The sequence below is a fragment of the Myodes glareolus genome, chromosome 13, assembly GCF_982192425.1.
Source record: "Myodes glareolus chromosome 13, mMyoGla1.1, whole genome shotgun sequence".
NCBI lineage: Eukaryota > Metazoa > Chordata > Mammalia > Rodentia > Cricetidae > Myodes > Myodes glareolus.
Genome location: NC_142038.1, coordinates 55,001,378 through 55,018,477, shown reverse-complemented (window position 1 = coordinate 55,018,477; position 17,100 = coordinate 55,001,378). Strand labels below are relative to the sequence as shown.

The 17,100-nt window shown below is 46.7% G+C and overlaps 1 protein-coding gene across 1 annotated transcript in view; it reads left to right on the top strand.

Moving 5' to 3' along the window:
• Positions 1-15,935, top strand: part of Ercc3 (ERCC excision repair 3, TFIIH core complex helicase subunit) — a 30,041-nt gene extending 14,106 nt beyond the window's left edge. The window contains exons 9-15 of the mRNA XM_048442541.3: positions 786-970; positions 2,756-2,958; positions 7,587-7,683; positions 10,153-10,270; positions 11,482-11,600; positions 13,483-13,635; positions 15,529-15,935. Of these exons, the coding sequence (XP_048298498.2) occupies positions 786-970; positions 2,756-2,958; positions 7,587-7,683; positions 10,153-10,270; positions 11,482-11,600; positions 13,483-13,635; positions 15,529-15,660 (1,007 nt within the window). The 3' untranslated portion in view covers positions 15,661-15,935. The remainder of the gene's footprint in view (positions 1-785; positions 971-2,755; positions 2,959-7,586; positions 7,684-10,152; positions 10,271-11,481; positions 11,601-13,482; positions 13,636-15,528) is intronic.
• Positions 15,936-17,100: the final 1,165 nt, after the last annotated feature.

Here is a 17,100-nt window from a genome sequence, read left to right as displayed (position 1 = left end):
AGCTAGTTCCAGGACCGGCTCCAAAGCTACAGAGAAACCCTGTCTTGAAAAACCACAAAAAAAAGGAGGAAGGAGGAAGAAAATGAAAGTTGCTTCTTGATGAAAGTCAGTCTCATCGGCACTGTTGGGTGTTTTGTTGTGTTGAGACGGGTCTCACTCTGTAGTCCTGGCTGTCTTGGAACTACTATATAGAACAGGCTGGCTTCAAACTCTGAACGATCCTTTTGTGTCTGCTTCCAGAGTACTGAGTCTAAAGGCATGTACCACCACTCCTGATTTAATTGGTATCTTTGTGGGAATCAGAGAAGGATGCTTAAGCAAACTAGTGACTGAACTTCATCATTCCTGTGAGCTCTGTTTGCTCTCTGGTTTAAGGGGGAATGGTAGAAGGCAGAGCAGAGCTGGCTTCCTCTCTACCCCCACATCCCAGCTTCCCTAGCTGTAACCTGGGGACAAGCTTCAGGATAAATGATTTGTGTGGCTTGAAGTCAAGTCCTATTTGCTACTGCTGTCTGGACTCTAGACAGTGTTGGTAGGAGAATTCTGGCATTTGTGAACTTGGAACTCCTTGAAGTCATTTATCCCGTGTTCTTCTTTCTATCTTTGAGCAGTTCTAAAGCCATGCTGAAACACTCTTGCTTTGTTGTTCTTGTCTGGAGCCAGAGTTCAGCTCTCTAGTCCCAGGGTCAGCCATATGGTGCGGCAGATCAGTGCCAAGCTTCAAGCTGTGTGTGGTACCTTCTCAGTGTAGGAAGTGATGATGTGAATCTTCCCTTTGTCCACAGCCAAGATGTTCCGGCGGGTGCTGACCATAGTGCAGGCCCACTGTAAGCTGGGTTTGACCGCAACCCTTGTTCGGGAAGACGACAAAATCGTTGACTTAAATTTCCTGATTGGGCCCAAGCTTTACGAAGCCAACTGGATGGAGCTGCAGAACAACGGGTACATTGCCAAAGTCCAGTGTGCTGAGGTATTTGCACTCCTGGGTGGTTTGCGAACTAAGGACTCCTCCAATGGGAGGAGTCTCCCATTCCTCATGGGCAGACAAACAGGTCAGGACCCAGTCTAAATGAGCATGCCGTACCGTAGTCCCTTGATAGGCGAGCCATGCCTCAGAGCAGAGTGCAGTGGAATCCTGTCTCCGCCGTGTGGTAAAGTCAGTAAGCCAGTACAGACCATACCTCTGCACAGTTCACTCCCTGCTCCTCCTGTGACGAACTCTGGGTACTCTGTCCACCTTTGCCCTGAAGGATTGCTGCAGCAGCCTGTGTGGGCAACCACGTAAACTAATTCCAGTGCCAAAGTCCTAAGAAAATAGATTGGTCCTTGTGGTGTTATTTCTGAGGACACATTTTTCTAATACTGTTTTTTAGTGAATACTGCACGACTGTGTGCTAAAATCCATGGTCAAAGGTAAGTCTTTGAACGAATGACAAAACCATCCATCTTAGTACTTTAACATGACTGTTTCTTCACCCACTCAGAGGCCAATAATATTAAAAGTTATTATTTGAAATGGTTGTATTAATTACTGTCTTTTTCTATTTGTGGTTTTTGTTTGTTTTTCAAGACATGGTTTTACTATTTAGCCTTAGCTGGCCTGCAACATGCTATATAGTTTGTAGGCTGGCTTTAACTTACAGAGATTTGCCTGCTGTTGCCTCTACAGTTCTGAGATTAAAGATATGGCTCTATGTATTAAATTTGATTAATAGCTGTACTCTGGTTTTCCCTTCCTACCCATGGTCAATTTTTCTAAGACCCTCAGTAGATGTCAGATACTGCATAGTCTGAATCTACTGACTTAATGGCATTTGCTTTGTAACTAAGCACTTGTTATGTAATAGAGTCATAACTTTTGCTCTGTGAGGCTGACAGAAAACCAGCTGGAGTTTCCTTTTCTTCTTTACATTTTAATGGCGTCAGAATCACACTTGCTGTGGCTCTTAGCAACCTCAGCATGAGTTTTATTTTTTCTTTTCCTAAGTCAAGTACTTTCAAGTAGAGGAGGAACTTTATGGCATCTCTTTGGTGTATTTAAGCTGCCAACATCACTGCACTTGTACTTTAAGGCTATTAAGTAGTTTTCCTAAGTGAGTGTTACTTAAGTACAAGCATTGCAATACTGGGCCAGGCGGTACAGTAATTAAGATAGCGGTTCGTGAGCAGGAATTCTGTACAGTGCAGGTAAGCTAGAGCAGGAGACGATTGACAGTCTGGGCATAGCAGAATGGGTCTGCATAAGATTTCATTACTCAAGTGGTGTCAGTTTAAACTTCGTGAGTTGTGTATCTGGTGGATTTTTCCATTTAGTATTTTTAGACATTTGATTGTATGAAACTGAAGTCATGAATAAAGAATGACTATTATATTGAGATAAAAATTCACCTACCATTGTTTTTGGTTTTTTCATTAAAAAATATTTCTTGTGGTGTGTGTGTGTGTGTGTGTGTGTGTGTACGCACACATAGGCATACACATGCCTCAATGTGCCTGTGTAGGGTGAGGACTACTCAGATTGTATCTCTCTTACTACCTTCTAGAGTCTGAGAATCAAGCTCAGATCACTAGGCTTTGCAAGTCCAAATACCTCTGCTTGTTGAGCCATTCAAGCCACTGATAACTGAATTTTTTTCTAAGCTGATTCTGCTAAATAAACAGCATCAAAGGTCCTTAATGGTGTGATGTTTTGTTTTGCAAAATGATCCCCTTATTCCTTATTTTTATTCCTTATTCCTTATTCTTACTGTCTCAGGTTTGGTGCCCGATGTCTCCTGAGTTCTACCGGGAGTATGTGGCAATTAAAACTAAGAAGCGCATCCTGCTGTACACCATGAATCCCAACAAGTTCAGAGCCTGCCAGTTTCTGATCAAGTTCCATGAGCGGAGGAATGACAAGATTATTGTCTTTGCCGACAACGTATTTGCCTTGAAGGAATATGCCGTTAGGTTGAACAAGTAAGAGATGAAATTTTTGACTTGCCGCCAAATCCCCTTGCCATTGAGAGTATGGGGCTGCCTGTTTCTGTGACCTCTCAAGAACTCTGGGAGCTAAGGATTTCTCTTCCCTGCCCTTTCTCAGTAGCTGGCAAGACATAGGAGCCTATAGTCAGGGTCAGAGGCTAGAAGCTATAGAAAAGAGGAGTCTGATCACCCAGCACTGGACTCCAAAGGCCAGTGAGTCAGCGTTTCAGGCCAAGTGAGAACTGGGATTGGAGTTGAGACCAGATTGTATGGTCCCGGGTTAATGGGGCAAGATGGAGGGGCTAGTATCCCAGGTGTACTTGCTTTTCTCATCCCTGTGACCTGATAGACGGCTGTGGTCTGTGGTGGATGAGCCGTTTCAGGTGCCTGTTTGCCGACCCAGTCCCTGAAGGAGCCACTTTCAACTCCTTTGTGTTTACTTTTTTGTACTTTTTAGCTGATAACTTTGGGACAATTTTTGGTTTGTCATTATAGAAATTGCCTATTGACTTCTAGTGTGAGAGTTGAGGTTTAGCTTTCTTGCATATGATATTCTGCACACCTGCCTCCTAACATGGTAACAGTCCAAGCTGGGGGTTAAACCAGTAGTCAGTGTTACATTGTTCTGACTGTGCCAGCATTGTCCAAGCAGGGTTTTATAGTATGCTCTGATTGCATTTTTTTTTTAATGAACATGTTTTGTTTTTCCTGGAAATTATACTTACTTTGTTGCTTTGGCTTTCTGCATATTAATTCTTCCCCAAATTCCTTTTGTAAACATGAATCCCCTCTCAGTAGCATCATGGACCTCTCAGTTGTTTTTCTTTCCTGCTGGACTCTTGCTCCTCATTTTTCCATTCTACTCTGGCCTGTAGGGCTAGAGCTGTCCCTGCTGCCATCATGGAGCTTTCTGTAGACACACCTTATAAATCCCCAGAGCAGTTTCTTGCATTGGAGCTTCATCTCCAGTCTCAAAGCTGGGCACATGACCTGGCAGTTTGAAGGAGGGAAACTTTGTCATCTTTGAATTCTTCATTTCCTGTCTCTTACCTGTCTCCCTCTGTGTCTTAGTTAGGGTTTCTATTGCTGTGAAGAGACACCACGACCACAGCAACTTTTATAAAGGAAAACATTTAATTGGGGTGGCTTGCTTGCAGTTCAGAGGTTCCGGTCATTGTCATCATGGTGGGAGATAGTGGTGTGCAGGCAGACATGGTTCTGGAGAAGTATCTGATAGTTCTGTATCTTGCAGGCAACAGGAAGTGATCTGACACATGGGCAGTGTCTTGAGCATATGTGAGACTTCAAAGCCCGTCTCCACAGCTACACACTTCCTCCAACAAAGCCACACCCTCTAATAGTGGCACTCCCTTTGGGGGCCATTTTCTTTCAAACCACCACACTCTGGAACCCATCTTCACTTTCCAGTTCCATTCTCTTATCATCCCCATCTCCCTTCTTCCCAACATGTTTTCTTTTCTTGCCTTTGAAATAATTCTGTGGACTCTGGGCCTTGTTTATTCTTAGCTTGTGGCAAAAGCCCTGGTATGTGCCCGAGAACTTCCAGGTGTCTCTGTCTTCCCATCTTCATTGCAGTTCACTGCAGGACACTGATGCTCTGTGACAGTGGAGTGGGCAGAGGGCACAAGCAAATTCCCATCTGTGTGACCACAGGAAGGTGATTTGCCACTCTGAACCTCTTTGGCCTCTTGGTCACTTTGACCTGCACCACTTATCAAAGAGGTTGCTTGTACCTGGTGTCTCTGTGTTCACTACAAGTGAGAATCCCTTCATGGTAGGAATGGTACCTTGTTCCATTTCCATATGGGAGAAGCCTCGTTATTCAAGGGCCTGCAACTGTACAAGTTATTTTCCAGATGGATGGAGGACTTTAAAAAGGAACCCCTAAACCTGTTCTGATGAGTGTGGCTTCCCAGCATTTTCTCTAACATGATATGCAGAAAATATTAGGGTTATGCAGTGCCCAGGATCCTCACAGTGCCGGGGACAGCAGCTCACATCTGGGCTGTCCAAAGGCCCCTGTCTGAATGTGCAGCTGTTCAGACCCTGCCCAGCCTCCCCACAAATGAGAAATGTGACTGTAGGCGTACTACGGGACACAGAGCATGAGACAGAAGAAGCAACAGCGGTGCTGTGGGCCCAGGCTGTGGACAGCTACTCTAGCGCTCCTGACCTGACTTTCAGTTCCCATGTAGAAATTGGGAATCTGCAGTCTGCCTTTTGCATTGTTTTATGAAGTTTCCAGTTCAGTGGTGTGTCCAGATTACCTGGTGCTTGTCCTAGCTATTACTAAGAAGCCCCAGAAACAGGCCACCAGTATTCCCAGAAAGAAAGCAAGGGAATGGCTCCCACATGGGGAAGTAGACAGCAAGGTTGTCAGATAACCTTTCCTGTGGTGGAAAGCTGAAAACAAAAGAGACCAAGTGTTAAGGGAGAACAGCTCAGGGCTGGTTCCTTCTTGAAGGACAGACTCCAGTGTTGACATTTTCAGCTGCCCTCTGGCTAGGGTACAGCAATGTTTTCATGGTTGTTCCCACCACTTTGTAAAATCAAGGCTTCTGCTTGCTGTAGACTCTGCCTCGAGCTATAGATCCTGAGGCAGGAAGAAGCAAAGCTGAAAAGGTGCTAAAATTCATGACGCTCACAAGTTTTGTTGGTACTCAGAAGACAAGCAAGAGAATCATGAGTTTGAGCCAGCCTGGCTACATTGTAATTTCCAGACCAGCCTGCAGTACCTATGAAGCCATATCTTAAAACAAAACAATACACAACTAAACCAACCAGAAAAACCAAACAAGCAAACAAGAGAAGGAATTGTAGAGAGTGGTGAGCCTGGGCCCATACTCCAGGGGAAGAAGGGGGAGGAGGTGTTGGTGAGAAGAGAGGTCTGCAGCACTCGGTGTCACAGCTCTCTTGATGTGCCGACATGACAGGGCTTCCTCGGCTGTTAGCAGCTGGACTTTGAGGGCAAAAGGCCAGACTTCAGCAGTCCTAACGGACAAGGAATGGTGAAAAACAGAGAGGTTTATTTAGTCAGTGTGTTTTGGCAAGAGAAATAGGAAGAGGTGTCCAGTGGCCCCAGGTTCATCCACCTAAGAGTTTGATGCATTGAGACAAGGGCCAGGAGGCACACATAATTAAGCCAAGGTATGATCCAGCATCCTTGTATCAGCCTGGGTCCTACATGGTGGTCTGATAAGTTGTTAGTAGGTGTTATAGTTGGCTCCTACAGCTCACCAGTTCTAGGATACGTAGTCTTCCCATTGTAGACAATCACGCTCATATGGTGTGTGGAGGGAGTGTCTGTCCTGCCACAGGGCTTTTTTCTTCTCCAGTCCAAGGAGAACAAGAGTGTAGGACAGTAATATCTTGTACTTCATCCTTTTTGGTTGTTCTTTTTTTTTTCTTGAGTATTTTACATTTATTGAAAATCACTTATTTTCTCATAGAATATATCTTGATTACAGTTTCCCTCCCTCTTCTCCCAGGCCCCCTTCCTCTCCACATCCATTCTCTTCCTGTCTCTCATTAGAAAAGAACAGGCTTCTGAGAGAACAACCAAACATGACAAAATAAAATATAATAAGATTAAACAAAACCATGACATTCAGGCTGGACAAGTGTGCCTTCATCCTTTGCTAGGATGAGACTGTTCGGGTAGGCAGACATTCCTAAGCAACTGTCCTGGTGTCTTAGTTACTGTTCCATTGCTGTGAAAAGATGCCATGACCAAGGCAACTTATAAAAGGAGTGTTTAATTTGGACTGATGGATTCAGAGAGATACAGCTCATAATGGTGGAGCAGGAGTTGTGGTAGTAGGGACAGCTAAGTGCGCCCATCTTGATCCTCAAGCAGGAGGCAGAGGGGGCACTGAGAATGATAGGGGACTTGAAACCTCAAACCCGCCCTAGTGGTCCGCCTCCTTTGACAAGGACACAGTTCCCAGTCCTTCCCAAACAGTTCCACCAACTGGGGACCAAATATCCAAACATACGCACCTGTGGGGCCCATTCTCATTCAAACTACCACACATGTCTACGCATAGGAATTTATCCTTAAGAAAAGGACACAGGCCTGACGGTGGTGACACACACCTTTAATCCTGGCACTCTGGAGGCAAAGGCAAGCAGATCTCTGTGGGTTTCAGACCAGCCTGGTCTACAAGAGCTAGTTCCAGGACAGCTAGCACTGGTATACAGAAAAACCCTGTTTTGAAAAAAAAAAAAAAAAAAAAAAGGAGAAAGAAAGAGGACACAAACACAAAATGCAAGCAAAGTTGCCAAGGTTGCACCCTGCTTTAGTTACCTTGTGAGCCCAAGTAAATAGTCAGTGCTTTTTCCAAAAATGTTTTTTTTTTAATTTTTTCTTTCTTTCTTTTTTCTTTCTGTTTTTCGAGACAGAATTTTTCTGTAGCTTTGGGGCCTGTCCTGGAACTAGCTTTGTAGACTAGGCTGGCCTCGAACTCACAAAGATCTGCCTGTCTCTGCCTCCTGAGTGCTGGGATTAAAGGTGTGCGCCACCACCGCCTGGCTCACAAAAATAGTTTCTAATCGCCATGTGTGATCCTGTGTTGTTTCTAAAACCCCTTGTTCTTCTCTAGACCTTACATCTATGGGCCCACGTCCCAGGGAGAGAGGATGCAGATTCTCCAGAACTTCAAGCACAACCCCAAAATCAACACCATCTTCATCTCCAAGGTATGTGGCACTGGGTGGTGGGCACACGAGGTGCATCTGAGCTCCTGGACAGGGTTCATGCCTGCTGAAGGCCTCCTGTGCTTGCTCTCCTGGCCCAGGATGACAGTTAGGGAGTGGCAGCTCTGGGAAGTGTGAAAAGTAACGGAGAGTTCTTATGTCTTGCAGGTTATCTATAGGGACATTTTGCTCCTCAGGTTTGTCCCACCTCTCCCTGGGAAGTAGAGATTTAAATTGTTTTTCCTTTATAGAAGGCACTAATGTGTGCTACCTACTGTGGCAAAAGCAGGTATTTGGTTGACGCTTCCTTTTTGGAGCTGGAGATGCTGGATTTTAGGAAGCTTCTGTCCTGGTCCTGATGTGTCCTGATGTGCCTTGATGGTGGGTGGCTAGTGCCACAGTGAACTTGGTAGACCAAGCTTCAGGGTGGTGTCACTGTCCCCATGTGATCCAGGGTTTTTCTTCTGTTTGTTTATTATATTCTGGTTTCTAGCACTTGCTTTCTTGGAATTCACTCTGTAGACCAGGCTGGCCTCTGCCTTCTAAGCACTGGGATTAAAGGCGTACACCACCCCTCCTTCCCTTCCTCCCTCCCTCCCTCCTTCCCTTCCTGTCTTTGTTTGTTTGTTTGTTTGTTTATTTATTTAGCTGTTGTTGTTTTGGATTTTTGAGACTCACTTGACTCACTCTCTAGACCAAGGTGGCCTCAAACACAGAGATCTTCCTGCCTCTGAAGTGATGGGATTAAAGGATTGCGCCACCACTGTCTGACCCAGTGGTGTAAAACAAGTCTTTTTAACCTTTTTTCCACTCGTGATCTCTTTTCACCCAAGACATTTTTATGTGTGTGAAAGGTCTGGGACTTGGGTTTTAGCAGAGACTGCAGTGGATGTTCTTTTGTTTGTTAGGAGAGCCCCTACATAATGGGCACACACATAGATGGCAGCAGCATGGCAGGGTGGGAGTCCGGGAAGTTCAGTTAGCTGGCTCAAGTTTTTAGAGTCTGACATCCTGAAGTCTGTGCACTTTTTTGGGGAAGTACGAATGGCACCTGTCACTGCCCTGGAATCTGGGTTTCTGGTTTACAAACTCATGAGCACAGACGAATCTGTCTCTGTAGCAGCCAGGACCCCAGAACCAGCTACAGCAGTGGAGACTGTCGTTAAAGGCGAAAGGGAATTCTCCCATCAGTGTGGTGGACTTGCTTGCTGCTTTTACTGAAGATTAGATCTCAGCAGACACCGCAGGATATAGAAGATTCTATTGTAGGCTGTAGAACATTGTCAGTGTTTTTCAGAGTTGATGCTGAGAATGCAGTTTTGCATAAATACATAGTTCAAAACAGCGGAAGTATGCTTGGGGCCATTTCAGAAATTGTTGGAAATTCTGTTCTAATCCCAAGCCCAAATTTACTGAATGATTTTCTTTTAATGAAATTCAGGAGTTAACCATTAAAACAACAGTTTTTAAAATTAAGCATTCTAACACAAAGATGTACTAATTCAACACTCACGTGCTTAGGGATGATTGTAGGAAAATACCAAAGCCTTTGTTTTCCGTAATTACACCATCGTAGAAGAGCAGAGAAGTTTGTACGCACAGTTGAGGTTTTCAGCAACTTTTGTTTGTGTTGCAAGGTGAGGACAAGCACAGAGCGCAGTGTGTGTGTTGTGTGTTTGGAACCGAGGCTGTCTGTAGTGAGAGTGTGCACTTGATAAACACTCAGGAACCTTTAAAATTGTTAATCCTACCTGTTCACTCATTTATTTGGGAGAGGGGTGCCACAAGTTTGCCATATTGTATGTGGAGGTCCGAGGACAACCTGTGGGAATTGCTTCTTCCCTTTTGCTCCTTGGGTCCCAGGGATTGAAACGAGGTCTCCAGGCTGGGAGGCAAGCACCTCAGACACCATAACCCATAGTTTCAGAAGCTGCCATTTAGATTCGGGTGAAGAAGGAACTAAAGTCTAGAGGACAGGCATATTTCCAGTCTGGTGGTCGTGGCCGGGAACGCTCTTCCTGTTTGTGGCTGGGGACCTCTCTGGGCTGAGACCCAGCTGAGGAGCTCGTGCTCATGAGGTCTGTGTGCGTGGTACCCTTCATTGTCTTGTCCCTCCTGTGCTGCTGCAGTTGTCGCCAAGTAAGATAGGTTTTATACAGACCCATTTCTGCAGCACAAAGAGAAAAATTGAGGCTGGGTTCTGGAGAGGTCACTCTGAGGCCCACTGTGTCCCCACTGTCTGCAGTGGCAGGCCCTTGACAAGAGGAAAAGAGGATGTTTCTCCGAATTATTCCCAACACTAACTTCGAGTCTCACTCAGGGATGGATAGGGAGGTTGCTTAGTGGGAGAGCACATGCTTGGCTGAAGCCCTAATTGCAGTCCCAGAATACAGAAATTTAAAACTTAAATCTGGACTAGTTGATGGTCTTTTGTTCTTACCGTTCCCTATATAAAACTGCTTATTTCTGCAGGTCGGTGACACATCCTTCGATCTGCCAGAAGCGAACGTCCTCATTCAGATCTCCTCCCACGGTGGCTCCAGACGGCAGGAAGCCCAGAGACTGGGGCGCGTACTCCGAGCCAAAAAAGGTAAAGGCCGCCTTTCGTCTGCTGCCTCGGGCAGTTAGGAAGAGTGGGGGGGAGCTGCTGGTGTCCAGTCAGTGAGCTCTTTGCTTCGAGCTGGGAGACCTTGATGGGAAGGACCCGAAGCAGAGCTCAGAGCCGAGAATCTTCATTACTTCTCATGCCACAGGGGTCCATGTTCTCCATGGTACCTTTAAATGGCTTTTATTTTATTTTTATTTTTGGTTTTTCAAGACAGAGTTAGCTTTGGAGACTGTCCTGGAACTCATTCTGTAGACCAGGCTGACCTTGAACTCACAGAGATCTGCCTCCCTTTGCCTCCCAAATGATTGAAGGCCTGCGCCAGCACACCTGGCTTGATGACTGTTTTTACTAGTAACTTCAGCTCCACTGGATCGTAACACCCACTTCTGGTCTTTTTAAGTGCATACATGTGGCATCTACTCACACAGACATGCAAACATACATGTCAAATCAGAAATAAAGTCTAAAGTTGAATGCTGTTCTGGCCTCCACACTGTGGTCCTCTCGTGACAGCTGTCTCTCCGTTCCCACTCTCGCTGCAGTTCTTCGGGCTTTAAGGGAAGCCTCTTCTTCCCTTTAAGGCCTCCTGTTCCTACCACCGTGTATTGTAGTGTTTCTGTCTGATTGCTTTCCTTCCACCATACCATGCCAGGGTCTCTAACCTGAAAAACCTCTGATGCACGCCTCTCAAGACAGCTAGGCCGAGGAGCACGCATTGAGACGCAATCATGGCCTGAGGCTCTCTCATTGTACTAAACCTCATTTCTGAAAGGAACTTGCGTGTTTGCTTTCCTTTGCAGACCAATCGCTGTGGCCTTTGATGGTTCTTTTAACAGGTTTCCGGGATCAAACTCGGATACCAAGCTGGGCAACGTGTGCCGTTATCCACTTTACCATCTTCTTGTCCTCTTTGTTTCTTTTTAATTTGTTTTTAGGTTTGCCATGCTGGGGATTAAACCCAGGCCCTCTTTAAGCTAGGGCAAATTTCCTGCTGCCGAGCAACGTCCTCAGCCCTTTCCTCCCCTCACTTGATGGTGATCTTCAGAGCAGACGGAATGTTAATTTTGATGGCATTCCCTGCAGTCAGAGCGATCACACACTGGGTAAAGAGCTTGCCCACTGCAGTGCTGGCGTCTAGCTGGGACCCCGTGTTTCAGGCTAATGTGGATTTCATCTCACCTTCTTTTCTGTAGGGATGGTTGCGGAGGAATACAATGCCTTTTTCTACTCGCTGGTGTCCCAGGATACACAGGAAATGGCTTATTCTACCAAGCGACAGAGATTTTTAGTAGACCAAGGTTACAGCTTTAAGGTATGTGTTTGTTTACTTTTGGTTAGACTTTGACAAAGATGGGGGCACCAGCCTGGGACAACACTCATGCAGCCTTCTTGCTCTTTCGTCTCTGTGAATTGCTGGGGAAACACCGTACTGATAGTCCTGAGGTACCAAAGCCCTGCAGTCACTGAGAATCTGAACACCCGGGGTTCCTTCTTGGATGTGCCCTCCAGGTGGCTTGGAGATGTCTTCCGTAGCTGGAGAGGCCTGATCCAAGGTTCTGTTCATGAGGGATGAATGGAATGTCTTTAGAAGCAGAGAAGAAAACCCCTACTGCGGCCTACTAATAGGCTGTCGTCAAGATGCCACGCTCCAGGTTCTTAGTTTACAAAGATTATACCTGGGTCTCTGTGTTAGGCTCTCTAAATGAATGGAGCTGATGTGATAGATGTGTTTATCAAAGGGGAGTTCATTAGATTGGCTTGCTCTGTGAGGTCTGGGTAGTTCAGTCACGACTGCCTCACACTGGAGATAAAGCTGGGTGTCTCAGCGGGCTCAGTCTGGCCTGGTTATTTAGTGCTGACTGCAGAAGTGGGACAGATGGGTTGGACAGGGAGAGCGAGGGCAGCAGGCCAAGCAAGTTCCCCTTCCATGCCCTTTGCTCTGAGCTGGCACTAGAAGGTCTGCGTCTTCTGGATTTAGTGTGGATCTTCCGGCTTCAAATAATCTTAGGTCTCTCACTGAGCACCCAGCAGCTTGCTTCTAGTTCATTCCGGATGTAGTCGAGTTGACAGCCAAGATGAGCCGTGTCAGGTGCCCCGTGTCAGCTTGACACTCAGTCACATCTCCTTGTGTCACGCTGAAGTTCCAAAGGAGTGACTCCACCTAACATGATCAGCCGCCCGTGTGTGACCACATACAGCACACATTGTGTCTTTTTTTTTTTAATAGATGGCAGTCCCTTTAGGAATGCTCTTTTTCAGTGTTCATGACAAATGTCCTGATACAGATTTGTAGCTCTTAACCACTGCTGTTATCTCAGATGATAAGTAAACAAAGAACGAAAATATCAATATCCGCTTACAGTGTGTGTCTGCTCTTAAAATAGGGCAGAGGCAGCCACTATTCAGATGTATTTTCACTGGTCTCTTCAAGCATGGGTGAGATTTCCATTATTAGCCTTCAATAGAACAGCTCTGCCACACTTCTTTAGCTGTGAAGTGAGTTCCTTGGTCAGAGTTAATGCAAACAGGCCAGCCATTAGGTTCCTACCTTGACTTCCCTCAGTAGTGGACTGTGGCCTGGAACGTAAGGCAGATAAACCCATCCTCCCCCACGGCTGCTTTAAGTCAGGGGGTTTATCAAAGCAACAGACATGAGACTAGGAGGACATTTTGCTTCTGAGAGAAAATCTGGTCAATTGTTTTTAAATTTTTGCTATGAGTATTTTGCTTGCATGTATGTCTATGTACCATATGTGTGCCTAGTGCCCACAGGGGCAAGAAGAGGGTTTTGGGTTCCCTGGAATGGAGTTATAGATGGTTATGAGCCACCATGTGAGTGTTGGGGACTGAGTCCAGGTCCTCTGGAAGAACAGCCTGTGTTCTTGTCTCCTGAGCTGTCTCTAGTCCTGGTCAGTAAATTCTTTACATCCTGTATGAATAAAGTACTCCTTGCTGGAAGGCCAGGTGCCAGGTAGTGAGTGGTTGGAGTGCATGTACCTGCATGAACCTTTCCATGTTTTCCTGCCCTTCCTGGTTCAGAGATTCTTCTTGTGGTATGCCATTGGAGTGCCTAGTCTCTGTCTTAACCAGTAGTCAAGCTCTGGTTGGACCAGTGGAGGTGGGAAGAGGTGACCAGGAGCAGGTGCAGTGGGATTTGGAGGTGAGCACAACAGTGTCTGCCGTTACTCCTGTAGGTGATCACAAAGCTCGCTGGCATGGAGGAAGAAGAGTTGTCATTCTCCACCAAAGAGGAGCAGCAGCAGCTCCTGCAGAAGGTCCTGGCGGCCTCTGATCTGGACGCAGAGGAAGAGGTGGTGGCTGGAGAGTTTGGCTCTAGATCTGGCCAGGTGAGTGGAGGGAGAGGGGTCCTTCTGGAGGAAAGCCACTGTATGTGGGCACATGTGTATATACATAATATGCTCACACGTGCACACACATACACAGCCTGTGAGCATGTGAGCAAGTAGGATTGGGGGAAAGCTAAAAATTCTGAAGAAACAGCCCCATTATTTTTTAATGTGGGTCTCCTGTAAATGTATCATCAGATAGAGGGGCTTACTGCAGCTGTGACTGGGATCCTGTCTGTCCATACAACAGCCTGGTAACTGGGGCCCAGGATGGCAGTCCTGCAGCCTCTCAAGCTAGTGAGTGCTATATCCTTTGCTCTGGGGTTTCCTGGCTCACCCTGCTTTCCTCCTCAGTGAGAGAGCTCAGCCTTCAAGATGAGTCTTGATTCAAACCATAGTTTCAGTGCATGGGAAACCTTAGAGTTCTCTAAAAAGACTTTGCACACATTAGTAAGTACCCTCTGGGCCCAGGCGTGAGCACACAGTGTAGTCAGTGAGTGTATCATGAGGAGGAGTCTGGCCCTCCAAGGAAGGGAATACAACTGAATCACCTGCTGCAGGAATTCCCATTTCCGAAATCAGGGATAGTGAAGCCAACAGGGAAGCGTTAGTGAGAGCATGATGGGAAGGAAGCAGCGGCTGCCACTTGGGCAGGTGCTAGCAAGGCCCAGCCGACCTTTCTCATGCTAGGCAGTCTGAGTGTTAGTCCAGGGTTGTCAAGGTGACCTTTGGATGTTAGTCCAGGTGACCCTGAAATGAGCCTGCGGGGACATGGGGTGAGTTCTCAGGTGCCTGTGCAAATTGGCTCTGGGCCAGACCCCTGGCCTTTGTGGTTGCTGTTCACACCCATCTTTGTTTTTGAGGTAGGTGTCACTGTGTAACTGTCTGGCCTGGAGCTCAGAGAGATCTTCTGCCTCTGCTTCTCCAGTGCTGGGATTAAAGTTGTGCCTCCCTCCCCAGCTCCACCCCCAGCTCTGGAGCAGAATTGGCCACCCCTATTTTACAGACACTCAAAATTTGCCCATGGCTTTGGAGCTGAGTCAAGCCAGGATTTCCTGGCTTTCCCATTGGTTCCACAGCCTTGCATCAAGTCTTAGGAGATTTTAAGAGACTCCCGCCCTAACTTTCTTTTTATTTATTTATTTAATGTATGTGGGTGTTTTGCTTGCATGTGTGTCTGTGTACCACATGTGGGTCTGGTGCCCTTGGAGGCCAGAAGAAGACATTGGGTCCCTTGGAATCAGAGGTACAGACAGTTGGGAGCTTCCAGTGGGTGCTGGAATTCAACCCCTAGTCTGGAAGAGCAGCCAGTGCTCTTAACTGCCGAGCCACCTCTCCAGTCCCAGTCCACCCTAACTTTAAGATTCTGTGCAGGGACCGCAGGATGTGCCTCGGTGACAGAATGTCTGTCTGCAGTGCCAGACCCTGGCTTCTGCCCTCAGAACCACAAAAGAAAGAAAAGCTGTCACTAAGGGAGCCGCTGTGCTGCTCTGTCCCGCCGGTGCCCGGGCAGTGTTCTAGGAGCGTCAGCTGGCTCAGCTGACGCTCTGTGCCTCGGTTTCCTGTTCTGTAGGTTAAGACTGTTACTGTTGCAGGGTCGGGGGAATTAGTATATATGCAGTGCCTAAGACACAAAGTGGAAGGCAGAAGGCTGTTTTAAAATTTACTATGTGTATCTGTGTGCATAAGCGTGTGTGTGATTGGGGCTTCAGCTTAGTTGTAGAGTGCTTACCTAGCATGCAGAAGGCATTGGGTTCTATTTCCAACATCATCACGTGTGTAAACACACACACACACACACACACACACACAACTGAATATGATTATGGATGTTGTAAGAGGGTCTTTCCTTTGGTGATTAACCTTCGCCTGGTGTCTTCCTCTTCCGCACAGGCATCCCGACGCTTTGGCACCATGAGTTCCATGTCTGGGGCAGATGACACTGTGTATATGGAATACCACTCTTCCCGAAGCAAAGTTCCCACCAAGCACGTGCACCCACTTTTCAAACGCTTTAGGAAGTGACACCCACCCTGCTACTCAGTTGAAGACTGGCTGCCTGGATCAGGGTTGGAAAAAAGAGACTTCTCAGACTTTCTCTCCAAGTCTATGTACTCTCCTACTGTTGATCTAATGCAACACCTATTGACCGACTGCTGAGAAACTATCAGTGTTACGGCTTTGGCACAGCCTTCGTGGGTTGCCCAAACTTTAAGAAGGAAAGAAAGACTTTTTTTGTTTGTTTGTTTCATACTTTTTGAGAGTGGATCATTTCTGTATATAAAAGGTATACCATTTAAGGCGCATTTGTCTTTATTCTGCTGAATAAATTTAAAAACGGAATTGGTGGGCCCTGGGGCTGGAAGGAGAAGTGGACACATGTTCCCATTCTTGGCCAGAAGCCAGCTCCAGCTGACAGCCACTTGCAAATGAAAAGTTAGTGACAGTCTGGGGAAACAGACTCCTCCTAAGGGTAGGCCCATGCCCAGCAGTAAGATGGCCAACAGGAAATGAACTCAATGGCATCCTCAGAGGTTCCCTGTCTCATAATTATGTCTCAGGGCTTTCCTTTCTGTAGTATTAAAAAAAAAATGGAATTTAAGCTCTGTATAAGTCAGAGTTCTCTAAAGAAACTGAACTGATAGAAATTGATTAAGCTAACTTTCTTTGAAATATTAACAACCTGAGAGGTTTTAATATTCTGCACCTGAGAGTCTGAGGACTCGGTGGTGGTCGCTCAGTCCGTGAGGCTCAGTGCCTCAGCATCTCAGTCTGGAGCTAAAACTGTGTGGGAGGGTCCTGGGTAGCTGCTGGTTCGTAGGGATGGATGCCTGCAAACGCTGGTTTGGATCTCAGCAAAGGAATCTGCAGCATCGGTAAAGAAGGCTGGTGGCAGGAGGGAAGGTCCAGCCAGCAAAGGGTGAGTGACCCTCCCTCCATTGGCAACCACACCCTCTGTTAGATCCAGGCCACAGCAGATGGAGCCACACTTGGGGGCAGCTCCTCCCACGTGGGTCGCTTCATTTGCAATTCTCTACAATTGGTGCATGTAATTCAATGCAAGCCGACCCTACAGGCCAGTACTGCATGCTTAGTATTGATCATGAATTTGAGAGGATCTAAACCCACCTAGGAGGGCTGGAAAGATGGCTCAGCCGTTAAAGACTGGGCTCACAACCAAAACTATAAAATCACCGAGGACACATCCATGGGTCTGTCTAAGAAGTTTCTAGATTGGGAGAATTGTGGGAAGACCCACCCCAAACACTTGCCTCCATCATATTGGCTGGGATCTTGGACTAAAATACAAAGGAAAAAGCCGGGCACCAGCATTGCTCGGCCTCTGCTTCTTGACTGTGGCAGCAATGTGAACAGCTGCCGCCTGGTCCTGCCACCAGGACTGACTGTACCCTTGAACCTGGGAGCCGAAGTAAACCCCTTCCTTAACTTGTTTAAAGGTATTTT